Consider the following 12,751-nt stretch of genomic DNA (forward strand, 5'->3'; position numbering starts at 1 on the left):
AACATGAAAAGAATTTTTTAATCAAAAAATAAAAACAGAATTGGTTAAAAGGGCTTTTGAGGGGGCCCCTGGCTGGATCAGTCAATACAGCATGCTGACTCTTGATCTCAGGGATGTGAGTTCAAGCCCCACACGGGCGTGGAGCTTATTCAAAAAGTGGGATTTAAAAAAAAACAAAACCCTGTTTACATATTATATTTGATTTAAAATGTAACATAATGTAAAATAAGAATGAAGGTGTGAGTTACTAAGTTTGGTGGGTAAAAGTGTGATGAGAAACAAGATATTTACATAGTCTCAAAGTATCTGCTCAGAAATTCCTTACTAGTTGCCAAGGAGAAAATAGTGACTTCAGTGGACAAACCTGGCAGATCACATCTTCAGTAATCAAAGTTAGTCAACATGGGCCATGCAGTTTCAATAGGAAGCAAAGTAAAGCAAAAAGGTATTAACAAATAGAGGGGAAAAGAATGAGAAACAGAAAGTCTTACTAAAGGATGAAGAATACATGGGCGACACTCTGCTATCCCCTTAAGTGTAGCAGAATTTCCATTTTCAACTTTATCCTCCCTTTTGACTCCTCAAACAACATGTTTCACAATTTCACAGTCGCTTAATGACTCTCAAATTACTTGCTTCCGGAATTAAATTCTTTCCTAAATTTCAGAGCTGTACTTCCCAAATGTCATTTAGACATCTTCAACCCTATTTCTTCTGATTCCTCACATTTACTATATCACACTCCTCTCCAATCCAGCGCTCCAGTGGCGTTCCCTTTAACTAGTATAATTCATATATCTGTCACCCAAAAAAGAAGCCTCCGCCACCTTCAATTACTTTCACTCCTTCATCCCACACCCAGTTCAATTTTATCTCAATTTTTAAACATATTATTAAATACCTACTATGTACTATATGTCTTATTAGGAATCATACTAATGTATGGGAAGAAAACATTAGGAAGACACAAATCCTGTGCATTTTCTCTCCAAAATGTGGTTTAAATTCATTCTTTGCTGTGTATTCCCAGGGGCACAGTCCTTACATGGACCTTCATTATCTCCTCTATGTCCTAACTCCCCTTCATATCCCCATCACTCTCTGCCAGCACGTCTCACAATGGAATTGATTTTTTTTTCCCTAAATCTCAAATTGGTTCATTTCACCATGCTGTTAAAACTATCAGTGGCATACTTAGTGTTGATGCCAAACACAGAGAGCAGTGTTGATAACTAGGAACAGCATTTTTCTATCATATTTAATAGCAAGTGTCATTTTAATATATGAAAAGTTTCAAAACAGATTTATTTTGGATACCTTATTCTTATTCAAAAAAATTATTTTATATATAAAGCCTAACACTGCTATGTACTCAATTCATTTTACAAATAATATAGGGTTTTAGAAATTGTCCTTACTTTGAAAGGTCAATGCAAACATTACCAAAAGGACTATAAAAAGCAAAGGCAGCAGAAATAACAAAAAAAAATAATAATAATAATAAGACTGTTACCTTCCCTACTTAAACCATTTCTTTATATATTATTAATCTGAGGAAAGACATTTACATTGTAAATTTATTTCCCCATCAGAAACTAAAAAATTATAACATCTACTTACCAACCCAATACAGTTGCTTAAAGCCACTTTAGTTGTACTACGTTGATCTTGCAAGTATCCTGTGTAATGACAGTTGTCTAAAAAATCATGTTTCCACTGGGGTCCATCTTTTCCCCAGTATTCTACTGTAAAATGTTTGGACACAAAATCTGTGTTGAGAGTCAAGTTTAGGTGAAAGTGCTTGCCATAGGCTGAAAGTTTAAAAAATAACTTAGATACTGCCTGCTGTGGATCGATAGGGTCCATACTCCGTCTTCTCCTGGAGTGTTTATCATTTTTCACAGTAAAGCTGAGAAAAGCTCCATTTTGATCAACCCTTATTGGAATAGTTAGCTGGTAGTGTTCTAGATAAGTCAGGAATTCCTCTTTGTAATCACAAGGCAGAGAATCCAGAAAAAACACATGGAAGAAAAGAAAATTTAACAGAACAAAGAAGTGGCAGTATAAACAACAAAAACTCTATCAGTCAAAACTATGCATCATTATATGTGAGAGGTATGAACAAAAACTGTTATATTAAACAAGATGAAGTTTAAAATCTAATGATGAATTAAGTTCCATTTATTCCTCAAAATAACATCATTTTAAAATTAGTTTGAAGGACTATTTTTCTTTTTTCTATTTATTTTTTAGTGGATTCTAAAAACTAAATTCTACAGGAAATATGAATATTTTATATTGAAATAAATAACAGTGAAAAAGTACACACATTTAAAAGAATAGAATTTAGCCTGGATAAAATGTTTGTGAAAGTTATCCAAAAAAGTTAATATTGAATTTCTACAGCCTTGTAGAAATTTTTTTTTTTTAATCATCAGTTGGAAAATACAGAAGCCACTCTGGAAAACAAGTCTGGAAGCTCCTCAGAAGGTTGAACATGGAACTGCCATCTGACCCAGCAATTCCACTCCTAGGTATTTACCCGAGAGAAATGAAAACATATCCACACAAAAACCTGTACATGACTGTTTATAGCAGCACTATTCATAATAGCCAAAAGGGAGAAATAACCTGAATATTCATCAACTGATGAATGAATAAATAAAATGGGGTATATTCACACAATGGAATGTTATTCTGCATAGTACTACTGATACATAGTATGACATGAATGAACCTTCATAATGACTGCCTTCATTATCAAAGTTAATTATCTAACATTCTAAAAATATTATACTAAGTAGAAGGGACCAGTCACAAAAGACCACATATTATATGATTCCTTTTGTATGAAGTATTCAGTAGGAATATCTTTAGAGACAGAAGTAGCCTAAGTAGGCTGCTTAGGGCTGGGGTGGAGAGTACTTTGAAGAGAGTTTGGGAATGACTATTAATGGGCACAGGGTTTCTTTTAGAGTGTTGAAAATATTCTAAAATTGATTGTAGTAAAATTGACTGATTCTAGAATTGGTTATATGAGTCTGTGAATATACTATAAACCACTGAATTGTGCACTTTAAATAAGTAAATTATATATTTATTGTACTGCAATAAAGCTGTTAAAAATTCATCAGATTGACAAAAAGAAATTTGGAGGATATTAAATATGTTTTCCTCATTTAGGTGTACTTAATATTTCCAATCTACCTTTTTAACCACATCTTTCTTTAGCGAGGTTTACCACAAAGGAAAACCAAATGTCTGTCCGTTGCCTCGTTGTCTATACATGGAGTTCCCAACAAATATAAACTCCCATGAGACTATGACCAAATAGAAATAAATTAAAAGACAATATTGTTCACTTCTTATAAATAAGAATTCATGCTAAATGTTATGGATTTATTAATATACTTTGAGAAGCTACATTACATACATATAGGACTTCTAGACACAGACATCAATCCAAAATAGCCTTCAAAATCTGGCTCATCTGTACCAAAAAATTATCAGTTCCTATAGATTTATGGGAGGGGAATCAAAAAGGTATTCTGCCAATAATTCTATAAAGATTAGACGTGATGATGGAAAACAAAATGTTATTCATTCCTGGGACCTCTGTTAAGATCTTTTCTATGATATAAAGTTCAATTTCATGGATTCAAAATCAGAGATCCATGGATTAGAGTTTGAAAAGTTGAACTTCCTACCACTTTTACTCTTTTCCTCAGATTCTAGTCCTCATATCAGAATTCTTCAGTTTGGAAAGCATTTTTCCACTAAGGGTCCATTTTAGAAGGATCTTGTATCAGAATATGTCTGGTTTCTTGCTCTTTTATAATAGCATAAACCTTTGGATTTCTTTTGAACATGACCTTGCCTGTAACTCCTAGCAACAAATGAGCTTATTAAAGTTTAGGATTCAAAAGGAGAAAAGGCCTGGGTCTATTATCTTCTAAGAAAGACCAGTCAACTCTAAAATACACTGAATGCTAAATGCTAGTATAAGTTATAAACAGTCCACTTAGAGCCCTTAAGATTTAAGAAACTAGCACTGAATTGATGCAGTAGGCCTCCATTCCTATCACTATATAACCCAAAGAAAATGTTCACCCAAACTAAATATTCAGAATCTTTTCTCGTCAAATTAACAGCAAAATTTTTTGTCACTTTCAAAAGCAGGACTCCTACCTTGAGAACTGTATGAAAGTCTGTGGTCACTATGACATTCCGATGAAGCCATGATGAGGCTCAAAATCCAGGTCAACGTCTTCCACAAAATTTCCATAATTTAGAAAATTGGATGATTTTTTTGGAGGGCTACCTATGTGCTAGAGAGTCAATATCATACCAAAATCGAAGCATAACAATTTTATTTCTTTAAAATTTCTTGCAAATTAATTATTAGACGTTCCACTGCTTAACAGGTACTTTTTTCCAACATCTCGTACTTTCTTCTATATCTGGGTTCATTTTCTCAATCCAAAAGGAAAAAAACAATGATGGTAAAATTTTCATAAGCAAAGCATTTGGCTGATTAGTTACTATAGTATGGCCATTTTTTAACCTAGAAAAACAAAAAAAAATTATGTTAAATGAAAAATATCTTGTATGGACAGAACTATATTGCTGAATGCTTGCCAAAGGACAAAGACTACCAAATGACTTAATATAGTTAAATTAGATCATTGTTGTTCTTTATAGTCTAAATAAACATTCACAAGACTAAACAATTAGAAACCTAAATCGTAAGCAGAACAATGCCAGAGCTACTTAATAATCAAAGAAGGAATGTGAAGTGGAATCATAAAAATTCTTTTTTTTGAACTTTGAAGAAAACAACGTGTGAGTACAGTGACTAAACGTCCTTTTGACAAAATAAAAGGTACCGTGACTTCAAAATCAAAGTTCATTATGTAAGTGATAAACAGTATATGATCCCATTCCTTAATGTGCTTTTTTAGCACACTCATATTCAGAGATTGATTTGTTGCTTTATGAGGCACTTATCATTTTTTCTTAGAGTAGATCCACAAATACATAGTGACATGTAGCAGCTATCTGTGAACACTCAGACACTAGCACAAACTAAATTTCTAAAAATTTGAAACATATTTACTATAACCCTTGACTTTATCTAGAAGTCTTATATGACTTAAAAAGAAACACATATGAGGGGCGCCTGCGTGGCTCAGTCAGTTAAATGTCCGACTTCAGCTCGGGTCATAATCTCATGGTTTGTGAGTTCGAGCCCTGCATCAGGTTCTGTGCTAACTAACAGCTCAGAGCCTAGACCCTGCTTCAGATTGTGTCTCCTCCTCTCCCTGCCCTTCCCATGCTCATGCTCTGTCTCTGTCTCTCAATAATAAACAAATGTTAAAAAAAATTTTTTTTAAAAAAGCAACACATATGAGACAACTTCAACTATCTAGAATGTAACTGAAAAGAAAAGAAATTCATCTTCTGCAAAGAATTTTTAAAAATTCATTTCAGGTATCACAAGAGATGTCCTATTCTATCTCATGCACCTTCCTTTTGACTCACACCCTCACTCACAGTCCATGAATTTACATTTTATACAGAACATGAGCATATGTGACTACCTGATATCCTAGAACATAGTAGTTTAGAAGAAGAAAATAGCAAAGGGACTAAGAAACTAGCTCACTAACAGCACAAAAGTGAAAAAAAGAAAGGAAAACTAAAAATTAGTTGTAGAACCCCAACCAAAGTAATACACTTTGCGGTAGAGGCAAATGGTCCTTAACTAGTTCAACAGTTCCTATTATGTATATGACTGTATTATAGCTCAATATCTGATATTCAAAATACTGTCTGAGTCAGGATTTAAAGAATAAATTACTTTTACTAAGGTAACTTACTACTAGTACAGAGAAGAACACAAAAAGTATTAGAAAGATTCTCATCCCAAATTCCTAGTGTATAAGATTATATAATAAATGTTTACATATTTGTTGGTTAAAAAAAGAGTAAATAAATGAATCACTATTTAGTGATTAAAAGAAAATCACTTAGGGGCGCCTGGGTGGCGCAGTCGGTTAAGCGTCCGACTTCAGCCAGGTCACGATCTCGCGGTCCGTGAGTTCGAGCCCCGCGTCAGGCTCTGGGCTGATGGCTCAGAGCCTGGAGCCTGTTTCCGATTCTGTGTCTCCCTCTCTCTCTGCTCCTCCCCCGTTCATGCTCTGTCTCTCTCTGTCCCAAAAATAAATAAAAACGTTGAAAAAAAAATTAAAAAAAAAAAGAAAATCACTTCATGCATATAAAAGGATATTTGTAGTTAACTGGAAAATTAACTTACGTAGACTACTTCATTCCCTATGGTGCTAGAAATATTGGTTATTAAAATATATAAAACAACCACAACCATTGAAAACTCTATCTGTCTCTACAAGTTATTACATTGCTGAATCTTGGAAAAACTTATTCATTAATCAACAAATATTGCTTTACTGTTTTTTTTTTAAGTGATGTTATAACAGGGGTGCCTGGATGGCTCATTCATTTTAAGGCACCAACTCTCGATTTCAGCTCGGGTCATGATCTCAGAATGAGATTGAGCCCCTCATTGGGCTCTGTGCTGGTGGAGCCTGTTTGGGATTCTGTCTCTCCCTCTCACTATCTCCTTCTCTTTCTCTGTCCTCCCCCTTCCCCAAAATAAATAAACTTTTTAAAAAATGTTATAACAATATGGGGACACAGAATAAATTAACACAATCCTTGCCCTTCAGGAATTCATAATCCAAACAACAAAGAAAAAAATTCAAGGCAGACTGACATATGCCATAATAAAGTTATGAAAAAGTGTTAAGAGGAGATCAAATGAGGAAAATGATTTCTGAGTTAGAGGAGGATGGGTCAAGAAAATATTATTTAAAAAGTGGTATTTGGGATAGACCCTGGAAGATGAACACAATTTCACAAGTGAAACTGATAGGGGCAGTCATTGCAAATTAAAGAAATAGATTCCACAAAGTCTAGATGGCAAGAAAAAAATGGAAAATCATTTTAGGAATAATAGTAAGTTTGATTCCTGTGGAGAAGACTAACAGGTATCATCTAGAAAGGTAGTTTAAGGTCAGACCAAAAATAAAGAGAACTTTAAATATATGTTACTTTTAATAATCACAACAATCTTATAAAGTAGGTATTATCACCACTATGTCAGGCAGCCTGAAAGATGGCCCCAAAGATTCTGCCTCCTGATATCCACTTTTGTGTAATCCTCTTCCCTTGAGTAACTTGATCTTACCAATACAATGTTGAGAAAATATCACTTCAGTGATTATATTACAAAAGATTCTGACTATCTAGTAGACTAGATTCTATCATTCTAATAGACTCTCTCCCTTATTGGCTTTGATGTAGCAAGCTGCCTTTTGGAGGCGTTCACATGGCAAGCCACTGAGAGTGGCCTTTCCATAACCACTAGCAAGGAACTTAGGCCCTCAATGTAATAGCCTGTGAGAAACTGAATCCTACCCACTAATATGTGAGTTTAGAAGCAGATCCCTCCCCAGTCAAGCATTCTCTGATGATCTGAGTCCTTGCCAACATCTTGACTGCATCTTCATTGAAAGATCCTGAAGCACAGGACAAAGCTAAGCCATGCCCAGTTTCCTGAACCACAGAAACTGTGAGATAATAAATGTGTGTTGTGTTAAGCCACCAAATTTATGGTGACTTTTTTGCTTTGTTTTGCAAGAATTGATAACTAATGCAGCTCTCAGCTTACAGATAAAGCAGTTGAAGCTCATAGTGGTCAGATAGTGAAAAAACAGCAGAGGCAAGAGTCATACAGAAGGTAATCTGTCTCTAAAGTCTAAATTCCTTCTACAATGTCATACGTACAATTTAAGGCACTCTAACTTAAATATTCAATAGCAGTTCCATAAAACCACTGTTAAATAATACATGGTATTAATTAATGTGAATAATTTGAAGCAACTTTATACACAATAATTGTTTCATCTCAAAATTATATCTACAATGATTTAGGCAAGACATATGCTTACTCAAGCAAAAATCTATAGAGAGATTAAGTCACACCATTAGTCAATAGCAGTAAAGAAAAGAATCTAGTTATCTTGATTCCTAATCTACTTAAATACAGTTTCCATACTCCAAACCTTCCCATGAGATATTGAAGTATAATTGTCACTTCTTGAACAAGATTCATCCTTCAGGGCTTTAATTTTTTTCAGAGCGTTTTGCCTAATAATGTCTGACATTAAATGAGAACCTCATATGCCTTAATTTTTCTTTAAGGAATATATAATTAACACATTTGAATTCATTTTCTATTAGTGGTGATATATTTGTATGAACCCTTCATTCTTTTTTCCCATTTTTCTGGGCTCAGAAACAGAGTTGTCTGGGTTTAGGGAACAACTATTTTGCCCTTGAGAAATTTCCTGCTCTTCAGTTTTGTAACCTCCACTCTTACAATTATTAGCACTGTCCAGTAAACGCCCAAGTTAAGTAAGCCAGTAGCAATGAGAGAAAAAGTAATATGTAACTACTTGGCCAGAAGTAGACTAACATTTGATTTAAGGACTTGTAGTAAAAAGCACATTTGGTGCATAGTAGAAAGAGCAGGAGCTTCAAAGTTAAACCAAAGCAACAATCTTGTTTCCACCCCTAGCCACAGTATCTGGCACATGGGCACCCAATAAATGTGAGTTTCTTTCTCCTTTCTTAAACGCTCCCTCACTCCCCACCTCAGGTGCCAGTGAAGGAACTTAAATAGTAAATAAATGAATTGGCCCAAGCTCAACTAAAATCAACAACAACTAACATATCAACCTCTCTTAGTTACCTACACAATAAAAATGAATGGTTAACCTACTTTCTGACACCTGCTGGAGAGGTTAATCTGGATATTATCAACAAATATGGATAAGCACTGACTTTTTCAAATATAGTTTCCAAAATTCACACTAACATTAAAATATTACATAATGGTCATAAATCATAATGTATTAACTCTTTACATTATATAGGAGAAGTGTTACTGTGTTGTGTAAAGCACAAAGGCTTTGAGTCCTGGCTTGACTCCAAGTTACTTAACCTCTCTGGATCTATTTCCTCATCAATAAAGCCATGATAATGGTATCTACTTTACAAAGACTTGTGAAGAGATTAAATTAGATTACACATGATATAAACTGTCCACACACTTCCCTTTAATGGCTAAATAAATATTAGCCCCCTCTCCTCCCTATCTGACTCATCACTTTTCAAAGGCCTTCCTTCAAATATAGTTTCATGTTCCTCTTTCCCACCAATGTGTGGAATACTTAAATATAATGACAGAAATCAATCAATTCCATTGTATTGCCTTTTAGAGCAAATAATAAAGAATTTAGGTCATGATAACTGGGCTTACAAATATTTTAAATTTGAAAACTTCCATTTTACTTTGATTTCACATATGTTCTTTTCCCTAACACAAATGCACCAGCCAGTAAAGTTAAGGGATCACTTACCTGCTTCCACAGATCAAAGCTATACCAGCTAAGTAGAAATCAGATCAGACAACTTGCTCTACAGTGACTCCTTTAGTAGTCTCCCTAGTTGAAGGGTACTTACTTGTCTTTTGCCTCTATCATCTTTGCTTCCTACTCAAGGGATCTGGGAGTAGCCAAGGTAATAATTTCCTCTCATGAACTATTATTATGGAGCTAAAGAACATGTACAACATCCTACGCAACTTCTTTCATCCATTTTAACTCTGGTTGTTTATTTTAAGGCTGATTTGGTCTTCACAGAGGAACCAACAATACTATGCTCCCTTCACATATTTAACTTTTATATGTGAAAATTAACTTCTCATCTGCCATTTATTCTCTCAACAAACATTTAGTGTCATCTACTGAATGCCAAGGATACTGCTAAGCTGTAAGTACAAAGGTTCCCAGATCATTTATAAACTTTGTGAGATTAGTTTCCAAAAGTATAATTAAACACACTCAAAACTTACCTATCAAGAAAAGCAAATGCGCCAAAAGCAAAAACACAAAACATCATTCTACAAAAATCAAGCCCTAAATCACATATAGTCCCAAACTGTTTTTTTCCAGATGGAAAGTTAAATATATATTATCTGTATTAAAACTTTTCTCCTGAAAAATAGAAACACTTTTTCTTCTGAGGCTATTACAAAATGTTGATAATCAAGTGTCTTTTGGTAGAGCCAAGAGAGCTATCCACCTTTTCCACCTTTTCTTCTTCCCCCAAGAAGGTGCTATTAACTTTCTTAATATGTTAGCTGTCTTTATTTTCTCATAAAAGTCATATACAGGGTAGGATTTGGCATAGAGGTCCATCTTAAACCACTAGTAGCTACTAGTGGTTGCTAAGGAAATGAAGAGGAAGTGGTAAGAGTAGACAAGAGTAGAAATTAATCTTAAACATAGTGGCCCAGACACGAAGAGTATTAAAATATTTCAAGTCTTGAGGTTAGAGGTTTTTCCCCTTGAGTATCACCAAAATATTAATACCACAAAGAGAGATTTCATTTGCTGCCATTTGTGGCAGATGAATGAATTTGATTTGTTTGAAATCAAGTTATTTCCCTCTATATGCTATTCTACAAAAATCCAAAACACCAATGATGATTTTTAAGCATGAAATTAATATAAACCAGAAATGTAGTTACCACTTTGGTGAAACATAGGAAAACAATTATTTCCAAAATTAATTTTCTCAATTTCCTTCAACTACACCAGTTTTATGTTACATTTCTTTCCCTGTCATGAATTTAGAAAACTGTCATTCGTACATTTTGGTCTAATCAACATAAGCTACAAACAGAAAGAAAGAAACAAAAGAAAAAAGAAAAAAAGGGAAAAAAAAGAAAATCAGCACAAGAAATTTGAATATGAAAGAAAATATTGAAAATCACACTCCACTGTCCTTTTAAAAGTTCCTAGCAATGGTTCAGTTTCCCCTTTCCTTGTCCATTCTGCACCCCCATCCCACTTCACCCAGACAGAGGGTAACAGTCTGAGCTGCCCTGGTTGAGTTGATCCTAAAGTTAACATTCAGCAGCCCATTTCCAGACAGCAGCGCTAAATCTATTTGGATAAAACGCGTGTGACCCAGACAGTTGGCATTTAGCCCAAACGCGTTGCACCGGCAGCTCAAATAAAAACAAGAGTAAGAAACTCACTCTCTTGTTCTTTCTCAGTGCGCTTTTTCACTCTCTTTGCCTCTAGTACAACAAGGAAAGAAATTACCAAAGACAGGAATTGTAGTACACATTATCAAAAGGCACCTTTCCAAAAACCCCTCCAGCACTCCAACTGCATCCCCCAAATCCCTGAACTTTGATCCCATATACCATATAGACAGACATACCCAGATATTCAAGGCTCCGGAGGATTATGAGTCTAGCACGACGTCCCAAGTGGCCAAAAGTAAATCAAAAACACACGCTTCCATCTCTTTGATTAGCCTATTAAAAGCTTAACATATCCTAGAGCATCGGGGCTATAGCTAGCACATTAATTCTGCTCTCTGAGCCCAGGCATAAAATATGCACTTGTCTGACTGCTTAAGACACTGACATGAAACTATAAAATGCAGAAGGTTTTTCTTAGAAATCAGTTTAAAATACACATCATTATTACTTTCCCAATCACTATTTGGTGATTAGTTAAAAGACCACGATCATCATAATCAAGTCATATTTCACAAAACATGTCTATCCATACAATAAACGTGTATTTTTGGCATCATAAAATACTTGCAAGACCCAGAATTCTCCAACTCCCGACTAGTCTGGAGTTAAAAAGATTTCTATCTGTAAAATGAGTTCAGTCAAGCTCACTCATTGCCATTAAAAACAGACACACACACACACACACACACACACACACACACACACATACACACACACACACACACACAGAAAAAGTTTTCTACGCGCTATTCGGAAGACAAGCAAAGCACAAGTTTTAATTAAAAAAAAAAAAACGGTTTCATTGAATATTGTTAAGTCTTCCTTACCGTTTTCATCTTCAAATTCTGATAAAAAGTAAGTTTCAAACAATAGAGATTGCACTGGACGACTCACGTACTCTCTCTGCTTTCTTTTTTTTTTTTTTTTTTCTGCCCCCCTTTGCAAAGCCACAGCAGTCAGTTACTTATTCTGCAGCCAGAATAAAACCCTATAGTCTGGCTAACCCGGGCTTTAGAGAACGGACTTTCCGATTTGGCAATAAAAGAGATGCCATCAACACATCCAGGCTATCATCCTGAGATGCTGCCTTTGCAAACCCCCTTTCTCTCTCGACCCCCCCCCTCCAAAAAAAGGAAAGGAAAAAAAGAAAGGAAGGAAGGGGGAAAAAAGGCTTATTGGGGGTGGAAGTGGTGCCCTCTCTTCCTGGACAGCTTAGTGCCTTTGCTATGCAAATAACATGTGAAGAGCATCAAAAGGTATCAAGAGAAAAGAAGACAAGAGGAGCAGGAAGGGCAGCAAAGTTTTGTTGAAGTAGCCCTAGATCTCACTACCGGCCCCCAGCCAACTTGAATTGCAGCAGGAGAAAATTTTGGCAGCTTTTCCTCGGAGGCAGAGCACACTGACGTCAGTCTGCAGATGTGCCGGGCTGCGTCGGGTGCGCATGTGTCCTGGGTCGTCACGTGGAGGGGGAGGGGAGGTAGAGGTACAATCGGGGTAACCAACTACCAGCCATTCAGAAGGGCTTAGACAATGTCAACTTTTCCACCCTGT

General features: G+C 35.4%; 2 protein-coding genes across 2 annotated transcripts in view; both read right to left on the reverse strand.

The window, feature by feature from the left end:
* Positions 1-4,305, reverse strand: part of ADAMTS6 (ADAM metallopeptidase with thrombospondin type 1 motif 6) — a 303,804-nt gene extending 299,499 nt beyond the window's left edge. The window contains exons 1-2 of the mRNA XM_047087098.1: positions 4,189-4,305; positions 1,621-1,985 (exon numbers count right to left, since the gene is read on the reverse strand). Of these exons, the coding sequence (XP_046943054.1) occupies positions 1,621-1,985; positions 4,189-4,285 (462 nt within the window). The 5' untranslated portion in view covers positions 4,286-4,305. The remainder of the gene's footprint in view (positions 1-1,620; positions 1,986-4,188) is intronic.
* Positions 4,306-4,528: 223 nt separating this feature from the next.
* The window catches only part of CENPK (centromere protein K), a 58,952-nt gene continuing 50,729 nt past the window's right edge, over positions 4,529-12,751 (reverse strand). The window contains exon 11 of the mRNA XM_047087114.1: positions 4,529-4,564. Coding sequence (XP_046943070.1) covers positions 4,560-4,564 — 5 coding nt within the window. The 3' untranslated portion in view covers positions 4,529-4,559. The remainder of the gene's footprint in view (positions 4,565-12,751) is intronic.

The sequence above is a fragment of the Lynx rufus genome, unplaced genomic scaffold, assembly GCF_022079265.1.
Source record: "Lynx rufus isolate CCGP_SWC_20201006 ecotype Redwood Valley unplaced genomic scaffold, mLynRuf1.p SCAF_1, whole genome shotgun sequence".
In the NCBI taxonomy this organism is placed as follows: domain Eukaryota; kingdom Metazoa; phylum Chordata; class Mammalia; order Carnivora; family Felidae; genus Lynx; species Lynx rufus.